Genomic DNA, 23,041 nt, shown 5'->3' on the forward strand with positions numbered 1-23,041 from the left:
TTTTTTTAACAACAACTAATCTTAGTTTTCACTTGTTTAAGCTGCATAATTTTATGCTGACACTCTCTCTGTGTGTATTGTCTCTGCTATTGCCAATTTTTTTTTTTGTTTTTACAAGATCTTTTTCTTTTAAAATATCTGCTGTTTATTGTTAGTTTAGCGTTATCTATTTTATTAAATTAGGTAAAAAAGCGACATAAAACTTGCGCAATCTTTAGAATGATGCTACCCTGCCAGCAATTGGAAGATAATTTTATCGCCTATAGCCACGATGTCACCTCTTCGTCACTATTGGAAGTTAGGGGGATAGTAAGTAAAAAAGGTTCAGATACGCTGTGTGCGTACGGATTTCTGATATAAGAGAAAATCGGTCCGCGCTTGTTGGCCAGTTTTCCGGCCTTTATCCATCAGTGGTGGTAACACTCTCATTTCCTATCGAGATTCTGGTCTTGGGTATACTTTTCATTTTAACTTAATTAACAACATTGTTTTAAAATTTTAACGCCATCCTTACATTTAAAATTAACAATGGGATTTCACTTCTTTCATATAAAAATATAAATTGTGTATCAGCGTGTATCAATCGGATCTCTTCAGGAATCTTTAATCAGTCAACTGTATATCAAGGGCTAACAGTAAAAATTTGCACAAAATCGTACAATTAAAAAAAGGCGATTAGAATAAAAAAAATGCTAAAAAATCTCCTTTTTTGGTGAACAAAATTTTTTCATTGAGCTTTTCTAAATTTTAAGCATGGCAGCAACAAATCTCATAAAAAGGGAATTTTTCCAAATATGGGTGATTGACTGGTTCGTGGTGGGAGCGAAAAATGCGGCTGTTGTCAAACAAACTTCCTGCGATAGGCTTAAAGAACGGTGCAGTCAGGCTTATAGGATGTGAGGTCGTTTAACTACACGTCTATATATGCTATGGGCGCTCGCATACGAAACATCGTAAGACATATAACGCTTGTATAGACCGTTCGTTGCAGAATGTATACGATATAAAGCAAGAGATATCGCATACTTTTAATCGCGTACCTGTCTTTGAGTTTAACAACTATTTTTTTTTAATTTTTTTTATTCCGATAAAGGAAAAGTGGTGTAATTCAAAGAAAACCTGTTAAAGCACAACCAAGCAAAAATGAAAATTTCGCAACATTTATAAAATATTAAAATTATATTCGCCGAAAACAAAATTTCTCTACAGTAAGACTTTGTATGCGGGAGAACTGACAGCTCGTATGAGAATGCCCATAGCAGGTATATACGTGGGGTAATGTGGAGAAACACAAATATGTAATAATTTAAATTCCTGTTTTTTTTTTGTTTTGATTTTTTTATAGCACTTTTATAACACTATATTTAATATGTGAGTCAATATTTCGACTAAAGCGCCATCTTTTGTAAATATATTTCTTACTACGTATCTAATACTCATTGCCAATTTTAACAAAATCCGTCTATAAAAACAGACTTTCAAAATATTCCTGCATAAGCAACCAATACAGTTTGAAAAAAAAACTAGATCGGATACATCACTTATCGTACAGTTTCATAAGTAAAAACACTATCAGCTGATTGCCAAAAAATGACAACAGCTGAGATCATCTGTTTTTTTTGCGTGTGCTCTTATCTTTCAACAATTTCCTTCCTTTCTATTACAATTTCTTTTATTTTTATTAAAATTTATTCAAAATACACCAGCACACTGAACCAAAAACACCAATACACCAACCAAAAACACACCTACAGCCAGCCAGAAAAAACGGTAAGAAGAAGAGTTACTTTACTTATGGAACTTTACGATGGCATCACTCTTAATTTTTGACTATAAAAACCTTCTATACGTCCTTTGAACCCGTAACTATACAGTCTATTAGAAGTACATAAAACAAAAAAAAATATTTTAGAGTGAAAATCATCAAAATTACGTTTCACTTGGAATCTATTATTTTGGGAGAATTTCGTGACCCTGTTGGAATTGATAATAGCATTTTCCCGACGTTGTCCGACGTAAACCATTAAAAAAAAAGTAAAATAGCGATATCGTCGGCGATGATTTTCACAGAATTTTTGTATCGAATTTGCGATAAAAAATTGCTGGCAGGGTAGTATGCAAGTACATATACCTACTTATATGTATATTTACATAGCTAAGTATATAAATATTATCTTTCAAGAACACGAAAAATAAACAAAATCACTGCATCAATGAGGAGAACAAATAAGACCTGTCCGTAGTTCTCTTCAGATACCGGCTACCGAACGGACTGCACCGAATATGACAAACGCTCGTGAAGACTGCACATCAAACATAGTTTTCAAATGCCACTGGCTGCGGTTGAAAGCTATAATTTGTAGTAAAGGAAAATAAATTTTTAACAAATTAAAACAAATATGTACAATACACATACATATGTATGTATGTATGTATGTAGGTAATTGATGTATGCAATGTGAATGAAAGTGATTTAATTGGTGCTGCCGACCGGCGCAATTTGACGCCATACCCTCTATGAAATACTGCATGCTTTTATGTATGTACGGGTATATACAAATTAGACCAGATCGGTCAAAAATGTATTGTGTGATGTGAGTTAGCAGCGAATGCAACAACGACGCCGCCCTTCTGGCTTCTAACTTCTGTCCTTCACCAACGGAGGTGGTTAAACCTCATCCTCGTGCGTCGCTGGTCTCACCCTCCTGTCTCACAATTATAATGTCTCTAAAGCTGAAATTGGGCATAATTGAAGTTTTAAGTTTGCTCCTAAAGGATAGATATATGGATATAATCTAAGTTCTACTCGCTTCTCGATCTTATGGCTAAGAGCACAGTGTAGTATCTGCACATCTCTTTCAAATGCTCTTTATTTTGAATTAGAATCAAAAAGGGACCAGAATATATGGAAATTTGAAATTACACTACATAACGAAAACACAAATATTTTAAATGAAAACCCACATCAGTTGCGCACTTGTTCTCTTCTTAAATGGATGTCAATTTTGGAAAATTCCAAAGTTTTCGTTTTATCTCTTGTTAATAGACGCGATCAAATTTGGATAGCGTGCGTGCTTTGAAGCAGTACAGTCTGTTGGCATTAAAATTAAATTACTTTTAACAGTTCTCTAAATAAATATTAACTACAAACATTTTAATCGTAACTTTCGTGCGGATGGTCAATGAAACAATGACACTACGACACGCTAATGCCGGTTTTCTACTAAGCATTGAAAAAATAATAATTGCCATTTAAAAATGACACGTGGAGACCAACTTAATGACTATCTTTATTTTTGATGCCCAAATTTGGCAGTTAAATTCTCGCCATTTAATGACCAGTGGAAATGCGGTATAAGACATAATAAGCAGTTAGGCTGAAATTATTGTTCTTAGTAAAGTTTATTTTCTATAAATACTGCTGAAAAGCTGAAGCTGAGATAGAAAATTTACGTTGAAGTGAAGATTAACAGAACGCTGGAAGCAATGAAGTTAATGTTTTGTCTACATTTTCTGGACTGGCAAACGATGATCGGAGTTCCTAGCACACATAGTTGTCAAAATAATATCCCTTGTTTTTGGCCACAAATGGCAAACTCGTACCTAGATTCTCTTTTGGAAGAAAATTCTTAACAGCGCATATGTAACCCACAATCAAGAAGAAGTAGTTACGTAGTTACATTTTGAATTGAATTGAATATGCCTACTGTCTTGTTGCCAACCACCAGCTTTGTTATTTGTTTATACTCGCACTTGTATGTAGATATGTATTTGTTAAACGAATGGTGGCACAATATCTAATTGGTCTCTTGGCAACAATTTTATGTGATTTGATAATATTCGATAATTATGAGTAGTACGTAGGAGTAAAGAAAATCTTTTAGTTGTAAACTGTAAAGTGTAGTTTATTGCTCTGACTTATCGTCTGCGCGTGCCGCAATTACGTTCCGAGACTTAGTGAAATAGTACACACAGGCACATAAGTGTGGGCTTAAGTACCCACTGGGAAAATAGGTAAGCACCTTGCGAGGTAAGCCATGTTTTCTTTCAGTTTTTAGTACCAAAATTGTCATCATGGCCAATGTCATCTACTAGTAAAGGGCAAAATGAACACCTCCGAAGACACATTACGTTGTCAGTTGCAAAATAACGTGCAGCCGAAGTTATTTCCAAGCACCGAACTACTCCGAGCGACTGCACGTAACTTACTTTGTAAAGCGGCTCAGAAGTATGTCTGATACCAAATGTACATTCTAAATTCCTACTTACATAAGGCGGCCATGCCTTTGTAAAAGTAAGGGACGTTCGGCAGGGAAATGGTAATGACTGCCAGGTGAAGAGTAAGTTGCTAATAAGGTATTATTACGTGCTCCTAATTCCCACTGGGTACATATTTACGTACACGTTTATCGTTCCAACCCTTCTATGACTCAATCGCGAAAAAACTCGTATGAAAATAACGAGCCTCATAAAAGATGTTGATACCTCTTTTGATACCCCATGTCTCATGTGGTATAAAACGTATTTTACATCTTTTGTTTGACCGTTCTCTACTTCCAGAGATGTGCACTACCACCTGGTGAAACCAAGGTTGAATCTATGGTCCGAACAATATCAAAAAAAGAGTTTTTTTTTTAAAGCGGCCGCTCCTCGGAAGGCAATGGAATACCTGTACCATTTGTCATATTTTACTTAAATCATATACATATTCGATTAACGTGGCTGCGGACGTAGCAGTCATGTGTCCAACGGGCTATTGTGCCTGTAAGAAGCCAGATTTTTCGCTTATCACCGGGCAGCTTGAGCCGTAACGATACTCTGCATTGGTTCGGATTAGGACGTCCATCTGCTGGTAGTAGCTACTCTGGACTACTCCTCCTCTTTTAGAGCAGGAGTTTCAGTGGGAATTGTAAGCCAAAGTCGCCGCGATCTACTAATGTAAGCCTTTCTGCTTAAAATTAACTCTGTTTGAAGTAGATGCAACCGGTTATACGCCCTAAGCCTTAGAGCTTGCTTAGCAGGGTAGCATTTCGATTTTATGCATGGCAGACAAACTTTCTAAAATTTTTAAAAAATTTGATTTTATGCAAGAGACTTATGGTCTGATTATGGCAACTTAACGTAACTAACGGGATCTCTCTTAAAAACTATGTTAAATGGGTGTTGTTACAAGTTGAAAGCCAGTATGCCGCAACCCTTGTTTGCAGTAGAAATATATGCCCGTTTCCCATTATTTCTTGAGGAAAGAGTTAGACAACAGGCTGTGAAGCATCAGATGTCAAAATTTTTTGGACACACACACACGAAATAATGGACATTTGTTTCTTGGCCGTCATCTTGAGAGCTGCATACTAGCCTTAAAATTGGTAGCCGTTTCAACTTTTCCTAATACAGCTTTAATTAATAAAAAAAAACTACTTCGTTTTTGTATGAATATTTACTGGAAACACTGTACATTGGTGGAAAACTAAATAGCAACGCTCTCGGCTCTGACGCCATCTACCGGCACAGTAGAAACTAGTTTTTTTTTATATAAAATTAAGTTACAAAACTGTAACTGATATGAATTCTTATGCATTAAAGATTATTACAGGATATAGCTAATTAATTAATTTTTATTCAAAGAATTACAAATATTGCTTCCATTTTAACACCTAAATACATCAATACGTAAATTTCACCATTACGACACCTCAAAATGACCAACTTTCATAGATGGCAACCCAACTCTTAAGTGTCGTATAAGCTGGAAAACTTTTCAGGAACTCTTCATAAATTTCGGTACGTTGCACTGATTGGTGTATCCAGTTGCCAGAAACAGCAATTTCTAAATTTGCTAAAGCCGACCCGTTCGCAGGTGACTGAAAAGTTCATATAAAAAAAAAAACATTAAATAAAAAAAATAAAAATAAAAAATAGGCACCTCCAAATCCATAAAAAACTCCAGTGGTTTAATATATTTGCCATATGAAAAAACAAAATAGTATTCCTTTCTTTTCAACACGGCTTGGTCGAAAGACCAATTTATAATCTTAGTCGAAGCTTTTGGTTTAATCAAAATTGACAAATGATCTGGTCCTGTTAGGGTGAAATTGTAACGGTGTATGTTTGTCGCATTCAACATAGTCTTGGCAGTGAGCGCCAGGAGCGGCTTTTCGCCTGGTAGAATAGGCGACTCGTCGACGGGTAGCCAGAAACTGCCCTTTGTATAAAAAATACTTAAAAATAGAAAAAAGGTTGTCAATAGTCCTTTAAGCATCACGTCTATTTGTATGTAGTTAGGTAGTTTAGAATATTCATAGCCCACCTGGGTTTGCTGAGCTCACATGCTGCTCCGTCGCTGCAAGCATCGTCAATATCGTGGGCTGCCTTAAAATGATTTATGACCTCTGAAAAGATAACGGTTCATTTATTTAGAAAATATACATATGTATTTATTGTTTAACAGCAATAAAGATATGTACATCTACACATCAATAAGATATATACTTCACGAAGCGCTCAGGCCTATTAAAGAGTTATTTATTTGCTTTGCTTGTGCACCGTGAATTATATTCTCTATCCAAAGTGTGTACACTATACCTGCTTTAGTTTAAGTAGCGCCTTTTGAGCCAGGACACAAAGGGGTAGAAGGGAAACTGCATACCGACGCTCTGGCTAAAATTGGATTATGCTGGCTCCAGGAAAACATGTCGCAGATTTAAGCTACTCTCAACTTTTTTAAAACCGTAATGGTGGAATCCGTAAAGTTCCTTCGCAAGAGGAGAATTATAACCTTAAAGATGGGGGGCGTATCCATAACAAGATATACAACGAGAGGGCCGCCCTTAGGGGGAAGTCTTCTGCGCTCTACTCTGAAATGCAGGGGAAGTTTTCTGCGCTCTACTCTGAAATGCAGACAGCGGAATACCGGCTGTCAAGTCTTGGCATACGCGAACTTCCATAGAACGTCTTCTGTCTTCTAAACAGCTGCCCATGGGAGAGAGGACTTAACGTTAATCCCGCCAAGACCGAAATTGTACTGAGTATTTGCAAGAAAGTTCCGCACACCGTATTTTCAGTCATTCTCTCGTAATGGGACGAGTCTCAAGCTCTCTAACGATGTCAAATATAGCGGTGACATTGTAGGCAAGAAGTAAAAATGTAATCGTAATGTTACAGATCGTTTCGGAAAAGCCTGTAAGGCAGAAATGGGCGAACTTAACCACACATACTTAGTACACTGGAACTAATCTGCGGTGGCCGGCCTTGGACAAGTTCACATATATACATATGTATATTTACGAGCAACTCAGATAGGGTGCAACCTCTATTTTAATAATTACTACCTGCACCAAATCTTTTTCCCAGCGGACCTTTACAATAAACTTCAAGCCAGCTGCAACGCAACCAGATTGAAAGCAACAGTTCTGGATTTCAGTCAATTATTCTGCTTTGACAATAGATTTTCTACTAGGATTCCAGGGAGAAACGAATGCTGCCGGATTGCAACATTCGCTATCGCTAATTGTATACTTTTAAGCGATAGTGCTGAGTGTGACGATGATTTAGCAAAGCGATTGCCGGAATTCAATGGCTGGTCTCGTTTTAAAGGTAATTAGGGGATTCCCTTAAGCTCGAAAGTGGCTCGAAAACCACGAAACCTCGAAACTTTTCCAGCCTCGAAAAACAACTGTCAAAAATTGTATGAGTGGCGATTTTCGCGTGCCTCGAAAACTTTCGAGGCAAATTAGTCGCGAAAAAAGCTTCGAAAAGTCGTTCGTAAGTTTCAGTGTTGCCTTTATAATTGTTGACTGCGTTTTGATCAATAAATTCATACAATTTACATTTTTCACTTTTTCGTGGCATTTTCAATGCTGATTTTATATGTATTTATTTCAGCTGATGCGATGTATTATACAAAAAACTCTGAATGAGCTGTCAAACTTCGGAATTTCTCCATTGTTTACGAGGCTGAAAAAAGGTGCATTCCCAAAAACAGCCTCGAAAACTTTCGAGGTTTTCGAGTTTTCTGCTCTTCGCGTTTAAGGGAATCCCCTAAATATTTTGGGGCTATAAAGAAAATAAGTATGTATATAAAAAAAAAAATTACATTATTTTGAAATTAAAAATATCGTAAAAGGAAAACTTATAACAATTTTTGTCAACATTTTTTTACTTACTTTCTAACTGATCTTTTAAGATCTGAAATTTTCAGAAAAATGTTTTTAGTTTTTTTTTTTTTGAATTATGTATTTTGAACTTGGGAACTTTTTTATAACGCCTAAATAAAATTATGTTAAACAATTTTAGTTTAGTTTTACTGCATAAAAAACTAGCCAGCAATTTCTATATGTACTTGAAGTATGCACATTAGAGTGGTTCAAAAAAATTTTTTCCCAGATAGGGTGCCCCAACCTTCCAAAATTTTTCCTCTTGTTAAAAGCACAAAAGCAAAAAGTGTACATATATTCATCAAACAAATGGTTAAGTAACCTAAGAGCATTTCAAATTTAAATTATCTATTAAAATATCAAAAGCTTCAGTTGTCATGGCAACAATAGCTTTTTATAAAAATCACTAATATTTTTGCCAGTTTCACAGCGATCCAGTAGCGGATTTCAAAGTGATTGAGCACCTTGTATTGGTTATAGTAAAAAACTGAAAATTGGTATAGATATTTCAAATATCAAAAGAAAAAAAACTAAGGTGGTGCGCCGTTTTCTGGGATGAAAATTTTTGTGCCCATACAAAAACAGGACCACTCTAATGTACAAACGTTTTAGCTTTTGCGGTGTTTTAAATTTCAAAATTCTGTAACTTTTTTTTTTATAATTTTTAATATATGTATTTTTATTTTATAGCCTCAAATATCACCAAGATGATAAATTATGATAAAAAAGTTCTGGCCAAAATTCATCCAAATAAAAAATGGTGGATTCCAATGTTTGGAATTGACATGGATTGGTCCATATAAAGGTATGTATTTAACGTAATGATATCGATTTCTATAGCGTCATATATGTATGTAAATACGTACCTTCTGCTGTATTGATGTGTCGATCAATTGCATACACATAAAAGGCTGAATCATTGAAGAACGTACTGCCATCGGCATTGTAATATATTTGATTTGCATGCTGCATACATACAAACATACATATGTGTATATAAAGCTAAAACTGTAAATTATTTGAAATCGGTTAAATCTTACCTGAACTGAATAACGCTGCGGAGCTAGTCTCGGGGTATAGGGTGAACCGATCGGTGTAATCGCCAATATAATGAAAAGTAAAGTGCTGCCCAGGAAGCAAAAAATGATAGTGCGTGATTTCCGGTACAAAAAATAGATTGGCATCTGAAAAGGAGCTCATATATGTAAGTATGTATGAAACAAAAAAGCCAGTGCGAATAATTCGTTAACTTACCAAAAATCCAGCAATGAGCAGAGAAAAGATGATGGCAACAATGGAGATTACTATATCAGGATTAAGGGTGGTTCCTATGCGTCCCATTATCGGTATTAACAAATTGTATAAAAATTGTGCCACATATGAGAAGTAGAGGAAGGATATTATTTGGCTCGCGATGACAGCGATGGCAAACCATTGACCTAAACAAATGTGAATGCGAATAATGAAAGTTCGATCAAGTTGAGTCGTAGATATAAAAGGTATTGAAAATGTACCTTTCCCATGCAGCTTCGTAATTAAATTTATGATAAGAGGTACGGCATAAAAAAATATCGCCAACATAGGCATGAACGCCGAACGAATACTTAAAAGTGTCAAAGCGATCGTGAGTGCTATTAGAATGAGACATTGCGAGTGCATGAAGAGTTGAATGCGAAAACTCAAACAGAGTGGATGCTATATATGAGGAGAAAAAGAATAGGTATACATTTTTTTTTTTTCATATTTTTCTTTCGAAATTTGCTTACTTGTTTTGTGCGCTTCAAGAAGATTGCCGGAAATATGCCCAAGCAAAAGAACATTGGACAAAAGTAGAGGCCAAATATCAGCCAATTACTGGAAAACCACGACATGGAATAACCCATGCTATCCATCAAGTATGCTATTAAAATTGAACTGCCAGCACCCAGCGCGACTGATAAAATTTGTATAAGGAACGCGAGAGCACAGTGAGCGATAATGACACGCCATCCTAGGCTATCATGTTTGGACATGAAGAACATCGAGATACCAATGGCAATTAAGGTGACCAGACATACCACGAAGTTGATGATAATGCCGGTGTTGAGCGTATAGGAGAGCATAAACCAGCCGAGGAAATCATAGTATATGATAGGTTTGTTGTTATAATCCGCCTGAAAATTTCCAAATTCATATGTATGAATGTATGACTATGCATAAAGGCGAGATTTTCGTGCTATGGAACTTTGAGAGGTACATATAAGAGGTATGAGTCCACAGCCGGGAGATCCTTTAACGGATTTGTATTAATAAAGTTATCGTTGTTAATAAGTTTATTGATCAAATATTACACTGTGAACTATGAAAACTAAATTTTTTAGTGAACTAGTGTAGGTCGTAGCTCTGGTCAAATAATTCGCGAAACTGTTTCTATTTTTTTTTTTACAAAAAAACCCTTCAATTCTTAACTTATTGATACAAAATCATTTTTACGTGACTTTAGAGCTGGAAAACTATCGATGGCACTATCGATAGTATCGATGGTTTTTGACTATCGAAAAAATCGATAGTTTTGTAAGCACCTTCGATAGTTTTCACTCATACATATATTATTCAGTAACATATGTACATATTTCAGAGCGCAGATGCGGCTTGCAGCCAAAATCGTTGATAAACTTTTGTTCCTTAACAAAAATATAGACATATTTTAGCAATTCTGATTTCATTTTCAATAAAAGTTGTTATGTTGAATTTTTGGACTTTTTGGATCATTTTCGATAGCATCGATGCTATCGATGGTTGTGACTATCGACTATCGAAACTATCGACGGCCATGGCCATGACATGTTGTGCATCCCTACTCAGTATGATACCAGCGAAGTCACCAACATCACCCGGTTATATCTGTATATTCAAATAGTGGATGGGACTTCGGCGAAATCATAAGCGTAAACCAATAATCTGCTTCCAGTTAAATATTTATCAGTAGAATTTATAACGAAAGGGATTGGCAACTTTATATGGTAGGTATCACCAAAAAATTTTAAAATTCTTATTTTCCGCCAAAATAAGCTTCAGTCGTTAATAAAGTTTCGCTAATAAATATATCTAAATTCCTCGAGTTATCGTGTGCATAGACGGACGGATGGACAGATAATCACCGCTTAATCGAGTTCACTTTTCATTCTGAGCATTTATGAATACATTTGTCTATCAGCCTTATAATGAATTTCATTTTCCCCGAACCGGTTCACTTTTCAATTTTGATTTCCAATATTTAATATGGGCGGAATAAAAATTTTCGGATGAAATTTTGTGCGGACGAAACTCAGAATAAGGCAGTATATCTATATATTTAGAATATTTATTTAGAAAATGTAAACTGTTTTCTGGCAAAAGAGCTTTTCACCAGGAGTGTTGAATGAGAGGGCTTTTTCTCAAGGCTTTTGTGCTAGAATAACAAAGGTCTTTAAAACAGCGTTGGGCAGAGCGAGCTTTTACTCTACTCGCGCTTTTAAAAAATGTATAGAAAGCTTAAATGGGCTTTTCCCGCGGGCAAGGCAGTGCTCATCCGTGCTTTAAAACTATCTTGCCATCTGCCTTTAATTTGCCTTATGAAATACTTTTTACTATGGTAATGGCCCTTTAAACAAATAAGAACTATTCTAATGCCGGATTCCCACTGGTAATTGAAATAATGACAATTTTAATGATAAATTTGGGCATTAATAACACTCGAGTCATCACGTTAATAATAATACCTAGGCATTAAGCCGATTCTCAAATGACAATATGCATTTCAAATCCAAGCATTTCTGTACTATTTTTGCCATTTCAATGCCCAGTGGAAACCCGGCATAAGGCTTAATTTTAGAGCTTTAACTGAGCAGTGTTACTAGTCGGGGTTTCTTACCGTTATATTCCGCATTTCCGGTGCATTGCCAATGGCTTTGGCTAAGCTTAGGATATTATCGCCAGTACTTTGAAGTGAACCTTTCGACAAAGCGTCCATCCTATCAAATTCCGTGTGGTATACATAACCATTAAATATATATGCTAAATCAACACCTTAAAATGAGGAAAGTACATACATACTTTTTAATTATAAAACAAGTAAAAAATTCTGCAATACAAAATTCACCTTGCATGCCACCATAATCACGAAAAATGACAAAATCTGTAGATGATGGTATAAAACCAGTTTGAAAAAAATTCCTCGGCCATTGCAGTAGCGAACAGATGTGGCACACGTTTATAATAATTGATGAGCCATGAGCTGTCAGCGGCGTATTGAAAAAGAAGCTCACGACCACGCGATCCACAAGCATCCAAGTTGATTACCACTCTTAAAGACAGCTTAAAATTAGTTAATATTATAAATTTACAAATATGAAAATAATCAAAAAGTTACTTGCAGTTCTTCGCCCATTTGTGTTGTGTAACAAATCCATGCGATCCATATAACCATTCCTCTTCAGCGCCATTGAATAAAAAAACTATGGGATGCTCGAGTGGTCCATCAGATTTTGCAATGACGCGAAACACTTCCAACACAGTCGACACCATCGAACCATCATCTGATGCACCTGGACTGCTAACCGCGCTATCGAAATGCGCATTTATGAGCAAATAATTCGAACTCGTATTGTTTTTCGCGCTCAATTTCGCCACCACATTTTGCACGCCTTGGTACAAGCGCGTGCCCAAGTATTCACCGGACGCAACTTGCGTATCCACTTCGATAACAAAATAATCGCTCGCTATTTTTTGTATATTTTTAATTTCGTTCAATATTAGTTCTATCGCTTTGATTTCGTTAGCTTCACTGCCGAACACTCTCGGTCCGAGTTTGGTTAAATTGAGCAGTATATCTTCAGCTCGCTCGCCAATGAAGGAATCGGGGTGCGCTAATTCATCGGCACGTGTGCGAGTTGTGGGCAGATAGTTGACTTGAGTGAGCACTACGGCCAGGTAAAGTACAACCCAAAAAGCTGTATAGATGGGTGCATAATACCACGGAAGTTTTTTGTGCTGTTTGTTTTTTGGCTGTGCGTATGTATGTAAAAGAGAACATGAAAGGAAAGTAAAAAACAAACCGCTTTATTGGCTTTTTAAATATCGTTAATATTCTTGGGGTATTATAACTGGCTCTATCGATTGGTTAAGGAATATATAACTAAGTTAAAGTTGCTGCCTAGACTAGTCCCCCAGTAGCCTAATACACAACGCATTCGTCAGCTTTTGTTTTGTTTAAAGTTCGAACTTTAACGATTTGAAGATTAGTGAGGTGGCCAAAGGACACCTGTTCGTGGTGTTCATCGACGGAATCAGCAAAATGGACAGAAGGTGGCTTGACAATGGAAACTGACGGATGAACCTAATAAACGTGCGCGGTGGTTTTTTCGGGTAGTTAAGATTTTCAAATGCCACGATGACTTCAAGCTGAAACCGGTGATGATAGTCGTGCCCTGCTACCAATTCAGCGCCAAAATCTCCTCATCAATACAGGCGTTTGGAAAGCGCCGGCTTTAAGAAGGTAGAAGACAAGCTCCACCCAAAATTTAGGAAGATGTGTTGAGTCACGGGTACTCTATAACTACTCCTCAAAACCGAAGGACAGTAACGTGGAAGCCCAATTGGCTAAGGATTTACATAAAGTCTTTGGGCTGGAATTAGTAACCGAGGATACGCTTGCTGTCTAACTTGACCAGGATGCGGTGATGTAAGTAAAGTGGAGAGAAGTAAACCAGACGAGTTGCTTTGCAAAGTTCCTATAAAAAAGTCGAGTGCATAGGGCGACATCTGTAGTGAATAGGGCGAGGTAGATGACATCTAGATGTCGCCCTATGTACTACGTTCGCTACAGCGGAAATAGACGACACGCCATTTCTTTAAATAAAATTAATTGTTGCTCGTTTGTATGTACATACATATGTAAATGCATGTGTGTGCACCTTTCTATTAATATCGTTGAATTATTTTAATATCTATCGCAAAATTTTATACAGACAAGACAAAAAAGTAGAAAATAAATAATATAAAAAAAAAAAACTTTTTAATATACAACGCTCTTATAAATGGACTAAAAAAGTAGAAAATAATATTTCTCAGTCCCATAGAATTTGTTTTGATAACTTTTGATTTTGAAATTTTAGCAAAAGTCGTTATAAATAATTTATGAGATTGAAAATGAAAAGCGTGGGGCGCATGCAATACAAAGCATTATATTTAATTGACAATAGGCAAACTACATAACATAGACCTAAAATTTCTTCAGCGAAAGTACAAATTTGAGATCGATTTTAAGCGGTCGTTATTCATATACCCACATACATACATACATATATTACTTTTCATATCAATTCAGGTGGCTATTATATGCGCCCCATGCTTTTCATTTTCAATCTCATTAATTGTTTATAACGACTCAAAACAAATTCTATGGGACCGAGAAATATTATTTTCTACTTTTTAGTCCATTTATAATAGCGTTGTATATTAAAAAGTTTTTTTTTATATTATTTATTTCTCTGATTTGTTCGCTATAATATCCGGATGGTTTAAAGAGAAAAAAGTTTAGAAAGTTGCGATCCGTTTCAAAATTTGAGTTTATTGAAATTGATAAAATAAATTAAATTTTGTAATATGTATGGGTTTAAAAAGAAAGGGGTTTACGAAGGCTTACAGATGAAAATATTTTTTAAAGAGAATTGCCATCTATTTGAAAAATTCAATTTAATTAATAATTAATTGATGAGATAAATTAAATAATCAATATGTTAAATGTATCAAACTAAAGAGGCTTAAGAAGGCTTATAACCAAAAATATCTATCCAATCGGATATATACAGCTGCTAAAGGGCCTACACCGCTCTACGCTGCTGTATAACTGGAGCTCTGTCCATGACCCACCACTGTTGCATTAAATAAGTCACTAAACCTGCTGCCCAATAGACTTAGTAGCCAAGAACTCTGGGAACGAACTGGGGTTCTTGTGTTCCTGAAATTTTGTTTAGTCTCGTAAGCTTTCGAAAGTTTTTTTGCATTAATTTGAAGTTACCGCACACAGTCTGGGCTGTTGAGGGACAAAACGATTTGCAGTTTAGGTGGTCGATGGTGTTATCGTAAGCTAATGTTATTATCGTAATTGTCGGTTTTATTTTTATTGTTATCTTTACTGGCATGCTGTCGTATTTTTTTTCGTCTGCGTGTAAGAATTGATTCGTTTGCTTATTTCGTTCGTAACGCACACTGCTTCCACAATTTTCAGTATAAAATTATTAAAAAAAAAAAATTGGCATAACGTACACCCATTTTTGTGGATTGATCCGAAACATTTTCTTCCATTTTACACATTAACTTTAGGATCGAATAGTGAAGATTTCGTAAAATTTTCCTTTTTTTATTACACGCTAATTTAGGCGGAGCAAATTAAGAGTGAAACACCTTTTGTGAGCTTTCTTGTTGGGTTCTACTACTACTATTTGTTTTGTTTATATATATAGGATTTGAATACACCGCATTGAGTTTTAATTTTCTGTTTACTAAAATCGAACTCTCTCACACCGGCACTTCCGAGCAAATGAACCATTGATGAATGGAATATATTAGGTTTTTATAGGGCATTGAGTGAAATCTGAAGTGGTAAATGTCTCGAAATCACGAGTTGTTTGACTACTTAATCGATTAAGAATAAAATCCCTAGCACTTAATACAATCTTAGTATTCTATAAGTATATATAGATAGCGATTTTGGACCTAAGACCACACCATGTGTGCGATAATGATCAAGTACCATAAATATTGTTTAAATAATCACGTGCGAATAATGCATTTTTTTTATATATGTACAGTGGCGAAAATATAAATAGGGAAGTGACATTTAGCATTCCTTGGATATTTTCCTTGCGTTTGTTTAATGTTTATTATTTTTTTTTTTTATAAAAGTGTAGTTCGATATCTAAAAAAAAAACCATGTAAATCAAAATTTGAAACTTTGTACAAAAATTTGCAAACTTCGAAATAGTTCCATCAAAATTTTGAACTTTTCAATAAGATATCTTATAAGCATTCTGAGTACTCATTTTTGTGAAGTGAAAATTTTAAGTAGCTAGGACTTATCGTTGATTTTTGGGAATTTATTTTGTGAAAGGTGTTGCTCATTTTACCATAAAAAAAAAAAATTGTGAATGTTGTATGGAAGAAAATGCGTGAAAAAAATTGCCAAAAATCAACGGTAAATTCTTGCACCTTATATTAGAATCGCAATCGGGCGTTTGGGCGGTGACGCATTCGAAAGATTAGTAGAAATAAATGTAAATACTTGGAGCAACTCGCAGTGAAACCTCAAGCGTTTGATCGTATATTTTTTCCAAATATCGTATGCTCAGTGGCAGCGCTGTGAGTAGAATATTTTTCTCGCTCGGTTTCGCGTTTGTCAGTGAGTAATTTCATAATATCGTTTGTTGCAGAGATATCAAAAATTTAGTACGAGGAAGAGACTCTGAATATATAACACACCCATCATTATAATACCAATGCTTATACAAAATGTACAGAAAGCTTAAAAGAGCTTTGTATGTGGGCAAGGCAGTGCCCATCAGTGGTTTAAGGCAACTTGACTAGGGGTAGCTTTACTCTCAACAGAAAGCTTTAAAAAGCCTTTCCGGTTGCAAATTTGATTTAAGGCAGCTTGGCCCAAAAAAGCTTTTACTATGGACAAAAATCTCTAAAAAGCCTCTCCGGTTGTCAAATTTAGTTAAAGGCAGCTATGACCAGGGGGAGCTTTTACTCTCAACAGAAATGGTTAAAAATCCTCTCCGGTTGTCAGATTTAATTTAAGGCAGCTTGGCCAAAAAAAGCTTTTACTCTGGACAAAAAGCTTTAAAAAGCCTCTCCGGTGGTCTAATTTGGTTTAGAATAGTTACGACCAGTGGGAGCTTTTACTCCAAACATAAAGCTTTAAAAAGGCTCTCTCGTTAACAAATTTAATTTAAGTCAGCTGGCCAAAAAAAACCACTGCTTTGTGGATACAAACCACTTTCGGTTCTGTGCAATCTTTAGCTCCAATTTTTGGTCATAAGTTTAGGAAAACTTTATACGCCCAGGAAAAGTCTTTATAAAAAGATCGCTGTGTGACGGAATCTAAAAATCTAATCCTCATGGGAGAGGGATGCGGTTAATGATGAACTAAATGAGCTACATAGGAGAAATCTATAAGGAAATGCTTATACGGATTTATAGCGGTGATGGGTGCACAGCTGGTTCGAAAACTCAAAAGGGCACAGTAGCAGAGCGTTACGTGTTGACTAGCCGGGAGGCGCTGGCCGCAACCTCAATTGGGACTGAGCCTTACTTGCAAATATGTTGAAATATGATCGAAGAAGAGCTCAGGAACGAAATAAGAGAAATGAGAGAACTGCACTAGCGGCGTTCAACTGCACTAAGATAGGAAATGTGCTACTGGCGGTTTAAAGCACTGGTGGGCAATGCCTTGCCCGCGGGCAAAGCTCTTTTAAGCTTTCTATACATTTTGTATAGGCGCGAGCAGAGTAAAAGCTCTCTCTGCCCATCGCTGCTTTAAAGGCAATCGAATTTTTAATCAATCTCCCAAAGCGGTAACTAAAAATATTAGCAGCTATTTCGGCAGCAAGCTGTAGACTGGAGGGTCAAAGGTGCTCTAACGCTTTTGTTACTCGACCAAAGATACCATATTACAACTTTTATTCCAATGCGATGGGCGCACATTTCCACAACTCAAATGAATACTTACTTCTGTTGATTTTTCAGTACAACTTACGAGTAATGGACGAACATTTTTTTTTCAATAAAAAAATAACGAAGTTTAACAAGTAAACAGTCTCAATATCGTTTATTTCGGATTCAATATACTTAAATACTTATATGCATATGTACATATGTATCTTGTAAAATAGTATAAATAAACTACGAGTATCTTTACAAATGCTCTTCGGTGCATTCCATAACTGAACAATAGTGCTAACTATTCCAAATTTTTAAATATAATTAGAGTATTTATATGAGGCCAAGAAACAAAAAAAAATAAAATTGCAGATATTGCAGGCACTGCTCCTTTTGCAAATAACCAGAGCAGCACTGGTTTTTTCCAAGGCGTAAAAGTTAAGGCCTTAGATCGCAACTATGTCGTTAGTTCTCAACTATCAGACCTTTCTTTTTTGATAGGCTACTGTGGTTCTTATGGCCTCACATAATATTTAATGGTTAAGAGAATTTCTTAAAAAAGTAAGAAATAACAACAAATACATATAGAAGCTCTAACAATCGCATGATGTGAACGTTTTCGAGTTTCCATACATATGAATGACAATGGTTAATTATTGCCTCATACATATCTATTCAAAACAGCCAACTTTCGTAGGTGGCAACCCAATCGACAACAAAAGCATAGTCCGGAAAGCTTTGTATGAATTTTTCATATTCGTCAGGGCGTGTATTCGTCTGATGGATCCAATGGCCAACTATACCGATTTCTAAGTTCTCTGTGGTTGAGTTGTCGGCGAGAACCTGTTGAAGAAAAAAAGTAAGAAACCATTTAGTTGTTTTTAAATGTTAAACGAATTGAGGAGAGTTAAGATGAAAGTGAAAGGAAAGCAAACTTTACAAGCTAAGAATCTGAATTCGAAGAAAAAATACGTCATCGTGCAGTGTTTACAGATAGATTTTCAGTTCTTCTAAATTTAGGCGCAGACCGCTTATTTTCCTGCGGTCCAACTATAATACATGTATTGTCCTAGTGTCTTTCATCCGAAAGTCTGCATATTGCATTATATTCCGACAGATAAAAATATGTAAAAGTTCTTCTCTTCAACCCAGTTAGAGGATTGGAGTGTGGATTTTTCAATTTTCATTGGTGTTGGCTGTCGATCCAGTTGGACCTTGACGGAAAAAGTTTTCGAAGCGATTGCTATGTAAGCGATTCGTACTGGTATTGTTATTGGAAAGACTACAGAACGATAACAAGTCTACTGGCTGTTCGCTGTCTACTGGCGGCATTTTCATTCAATATAGGAAGCACTGGTAGTAATGAATGCATTAAGCCGGGAACCAAGTAAACTTTGGAACACCTCAATTGCTTATTTTCTGTGCTATCAAACACTCGACTTGAACACGGGCATGTCTCCAAATTTTGGACCCCAGGGTCTCCTTCGATTCGAAGGGTGGTAACCCGAGAGCCCATATAATTATAACATATTCGCGGTTGCACAATTACCTCCAAGTCGATGAAGAACTCCAAAGCGCTGCTATCTTTACCATACGAGTAGTAAATAAAGAACGGTGGGCTCCAACTATCGCCCAACATTGTTTCGTTGAATGACCAATTGACAATTTTATTCGACGCTTTAGGTCCAATATAGATTGCCATGTGATCGGGGCCGGCAAGCGTGAAGTTGTAACGCTGCGTATTTGCAGTATCCAATGCGGTTTGGGATGTCAAAGTTAGTAGCGGTTTATCGCTGGGAATATTCGGTTGTTCGTCTATGGTTATCCAGAAACTAGTTTCTCTATAACAGACGATAAATAAAGATTATATCAAATGTGTGTTCAATTAGGTGGCTGCCGTTTGCTACCAACCTACCTGGCTTTGTGCCAACGATGATTCAACAATGGCATGCCGCAGAAAATTTCGTCGTTACAAATATCGCCGACCTGTTGTTTAACGCCGATGCTGTTGATAATATCTGAAAATATGTACGTTCAAAACCTTTGCTCTTTTTCCATAAAACCTCTGCTGTACTAATTGTCCGCTTACCATCCACTTCGTGTATGCGACGATCCTGTGGGAAGATATAAATGCCCGATTCATTGACGCGCGCTGTGCCATCGGCATTATAGAGTATGCGATTTGCATGCTGAAAAGAGGAGGTGCCATTTTTTAAAGTTGATATTTATTTTTTGTAACTCAATGGCAACTCACGAGCAGCGAATAGCGTTGGGTGGCCACTTTGGGCGTGTAGGGGAAACCAACTGGCGTTACAGCCAGTACGATGAAGAGAATCGTAACGCCCAAGAAGCAAAGCATGATTGTACGCGTTTTACGGAAGAACAGGTAGAGCGGCATCTTAAAGAGTATTCGTATTAAATTAGCCTTCTTTGCGAGCATTGTCGCGAGTAAAAGTAGTACTCACCAGAAAACCTGCAAATAGGCAGGAAAAGAAGATTGCAATGGCAGCAATTAGCAAATCCGGATTTGTACCGGATCCTGAGCGACCAACCATCGGTATCATAGAGGCCAAATTGGTATATGCTGTTGATGTGTAGTATATGAATGGCAAGATTTGGCAAATAATTACGGTGATAGCGAACCAATACGCTAAAAATAACGGAACAAATAAAAGTAACGGTAAAAAAAATATTTGATGGAATGAATGCTGGAAAAAGTATAAATTTATGTATAATAAGCAAAAAAAACCAATATTATGTATGTATGTATATGTAAGGCATGCAGTCTAAAAGTTATGTTGTTGTAGCAACATTGAACAGTCCTCCTAGATGATCGCGTCAGGTGATGAATTACCTCTGCGATGCCATTTCGTGATCAAGTTTATGATCAAGGCTGCGATGTCAAAGAAAACAGCCATCATACACATATAGGCCGAACGCACACTCAGCGCCGTTAAGATGATCGTTAGCAAAACAAGAATTAAACAATGCGAGTGCATGAAGAGCTGTATGCGAAAACCCAAGCTCAGCAGATCCTATGAAAGAAAAAAACATGTAGTAGACGTATTTTTTGTAACGCATTTGAATAGCGCTCACCTTCTTTGTACGTTCCAGAAACATTGCCGGAAATATACCCATGCAGAAAAACATTGGACAAAAATAGAGACCATATATCAACCAAGTGTTAGAGAACCATGTCTCAGAACGTCCCACACCGTCCATAAAAACTGCTATTATTATTACCCAAACTGCACCCAATGAGAGTCCGAGTACTTGTACGGCAAACGAGAGCGCATATCGACGACCAATTGCTAACCAACCCAGCCCCGATCGGGCGGACATGAAGTAAAGCGAAAGGAATATGGCGACGATAGCCCCCAAGCAAGCAATGCCGTTGATGATGATACTGGTATTTATTGAATAGTAAAGGATGAACCAACCGATGAAGTCGTAGAAAATAACAGTACCCGACTCGTAGCCCTAGGGAAATAGAGGTTAGAAATGCGATGTTGTAAGGATGGTCGGCTATGTGCAAGTATGTGATATGAGATAGCGACAGATCGATGTCGGATATTTTTACTAACCGTTGGATTATCCATTTCAGGCGCGTTAGCAATTGACCTCGCTAAACTTAGCACATTATCGCCTGTATTTTGCAGCGAACCTTTTGCCAGGACATTGAAGCGATCGAACTCTGTGTGATAGACATAGCCATTGAAGATATAGGCCATATCCAAACCTAGAAAAGGTTTACTATATTGATAAGTTATAAATAATTTGAAATTAAATTTCTATTGATGTCCTACCAGGCACACCACCGTAGTCACGAAAAATTCGAAAGTCTGTATCAGATGGTATGAAATTATTTTGAAAGAGCTCCTCGGCCAACGTACTCGCGAATGGATGTGGCACGCGGCGGTAATAGTTCATCAGCCATGGGTTACCGGGTCCGGATTGGAAAAGCACCTCACGTCCGCCTGAACCAGCGGAGTCCAAGTTGATAAGAGCTCTAAAGGAAGGTGAAAAAACGTTGACTAAACTTAATGTTAGATGGCAACCGTAAGTTCTAAAATTTTTAATTGAACTGCCTTTAAACTACTAGCTTTACTTCGAAACGTCGATTTAGGAATTTTTCCTGATTCGAACTTACTTGCAGTTCTGTGCCCATTTATGCTGTGTAATGAAACCATGCGATGCCTGCAAAGGATTCTCCTCTGCGCCATTGAACAGAAACACAATGGGATGTGCGAGTGGTCCATCAGATTTCGCAATGACGCGCAACACTTCCAACATAGTCGATACCATCGAACCATCATCTGATGCACCCGGACTGCCAGGCGCGCTGTCGAAATGCGAATTCATAAGCAAATAATTCGAACTCGTATTATTTTTTTCGCTCAATTTCGCCACCACATTTTGTATGCCCTGATACATATTCAACATAGTCCAGTGCACATATGAACCGGTGGCCACTTGAACATCAATTTCCAGTTCAAAGTAATCGCTCATTTGTTCTTTAACTTTGTTGAGTTCGCCGACTATGAATTCCACAGCCTTCACTTCGTTCGCCTCACTGCCCACCACCTTCGGGCCGATGCGTGAAAGGTTGATCAGTATCTGTTCGGCACGTTCCGCTATGTAGGCATCAGGATGCGTTAACTCATCTTTCCGTGTTAGTGGCGTGGGTAGACGATTAACTTGTGTAATCACTATACTGAAATAGATTATCATCCAGAATGCGGTGAAAACTGGCGCATAATACCAGTTGAGCTTCTTCGGCACCTCAAAGTCAACATCAATGTGGTATTTGGATTTGAACTGTGGGCGAAAGAAGGTTTAAATACTGAAGTGACTTGGTCTCGTCAAATGTGTTTAAAATCAGTTCTATGCTACTTTAAAGAAATGGCTATTTAAATATTATCGATAGAGTTATCATTGTCGATATTTTATAATTTTTATTAGCGTTATTATAAATATTATCAATATATGTAGCTACCAGGAAGTTTTACGGGGAAATATGCATATTGGCGATATAATTCGGAAGTGCACTGGGACTGATATTTTTGTTAATGTTCTAAGAGTTATGAATGTAATTATCTTTATCGATATCGGTATTCACTTTGTTATTGCGGGCAGAAAAGATAAATGGCTTTAGGGAATTCAAATATCTGAGAATTATCCTTGACGACTGAATATGGCAGATATAG

General features: G+C 36.7%; 2 protein-coding genes across 2 annotated transcripts; both read right to left on the reverse strand.

Annotated features, from left to right (window-relative positions):
- Positions 1 to 5,707: 5,707 nt before the first annotated feature.
- LOC118754042 (endoplasmic reticulum metallopeptidase 1-like) lies at positions 5,708 to 15,479 on the reverse strand (the record flags this gene model as incomplete). The annotated part of the gene is given in 13 exon segments (XM_036488912.1): positions 5,708 to 5,861; positions 5,924 to 6,197; positions 6,308 to 6,389; positions 9,020 to 9,119; positions 9,194 to 9,337; positions 9,408 to 9,592; positions 9,668 to 9,848; positions 9,920 to 10,306; positions 12,046 to 12,200; positions 12,274 to 12,331; positions 12,333 to 12,477; positions 12,544 to 13,178; positions 15,441 to 15,479. Coding segments are annotated over 13 exon segments (2,539 nt in total), but the record flags the coding sequence as incomplete, so codon positions are not given.
- Positions 15,480 to 18,190: 2,711 nt separating this feature from the next.
- Positions 18,191 to 22,625, reverse strand: LOC118754043 (endoplasmic reticulum metallopeptidase 1-like; the record flags this gene model as incomplete). The annotated part of the gene is given in 11 exon segments (XM_036488913.1): positions 18,191 to 18,677; positions 19,384 to 19,675; positions 19,750 to 19,852; positions 19,924 to 20,023; positions 20,089 to 20,232; positions 20,300 to 20,484; positions 20,689 to 20,869; positions 20,931 to 21,314; positions 21,419 to 21,573; positions 21,641 to 21,843; positions 21,985 to 22,625. Coding segments are annotated over 11 exon segments (2,556 nt in total), but the record flags the coding sequence as incomplete, so codon positions are not given.
- Positions 22,626 to 23,041: the final 416 nt, after the last annotated feature.

Source organism: Rhagoletis pomonella, unplaced genomic scaffold (assembly GCF_013731165.1).
Source record: "Rhagoletis pomonella isolate Grant_MI unplaced genomic scaffold, Rhpom_1.0 Rhpom_scaffold_03240, whole genome shotgun sequence".
Taxonomy (NCBI): domain Eukaryota; kingdom Metazoa; phylum Arthropoda; class Insecta; order Diptera; family Tephritidae; genus Rhagoletis; species Rhagoletis pomonella.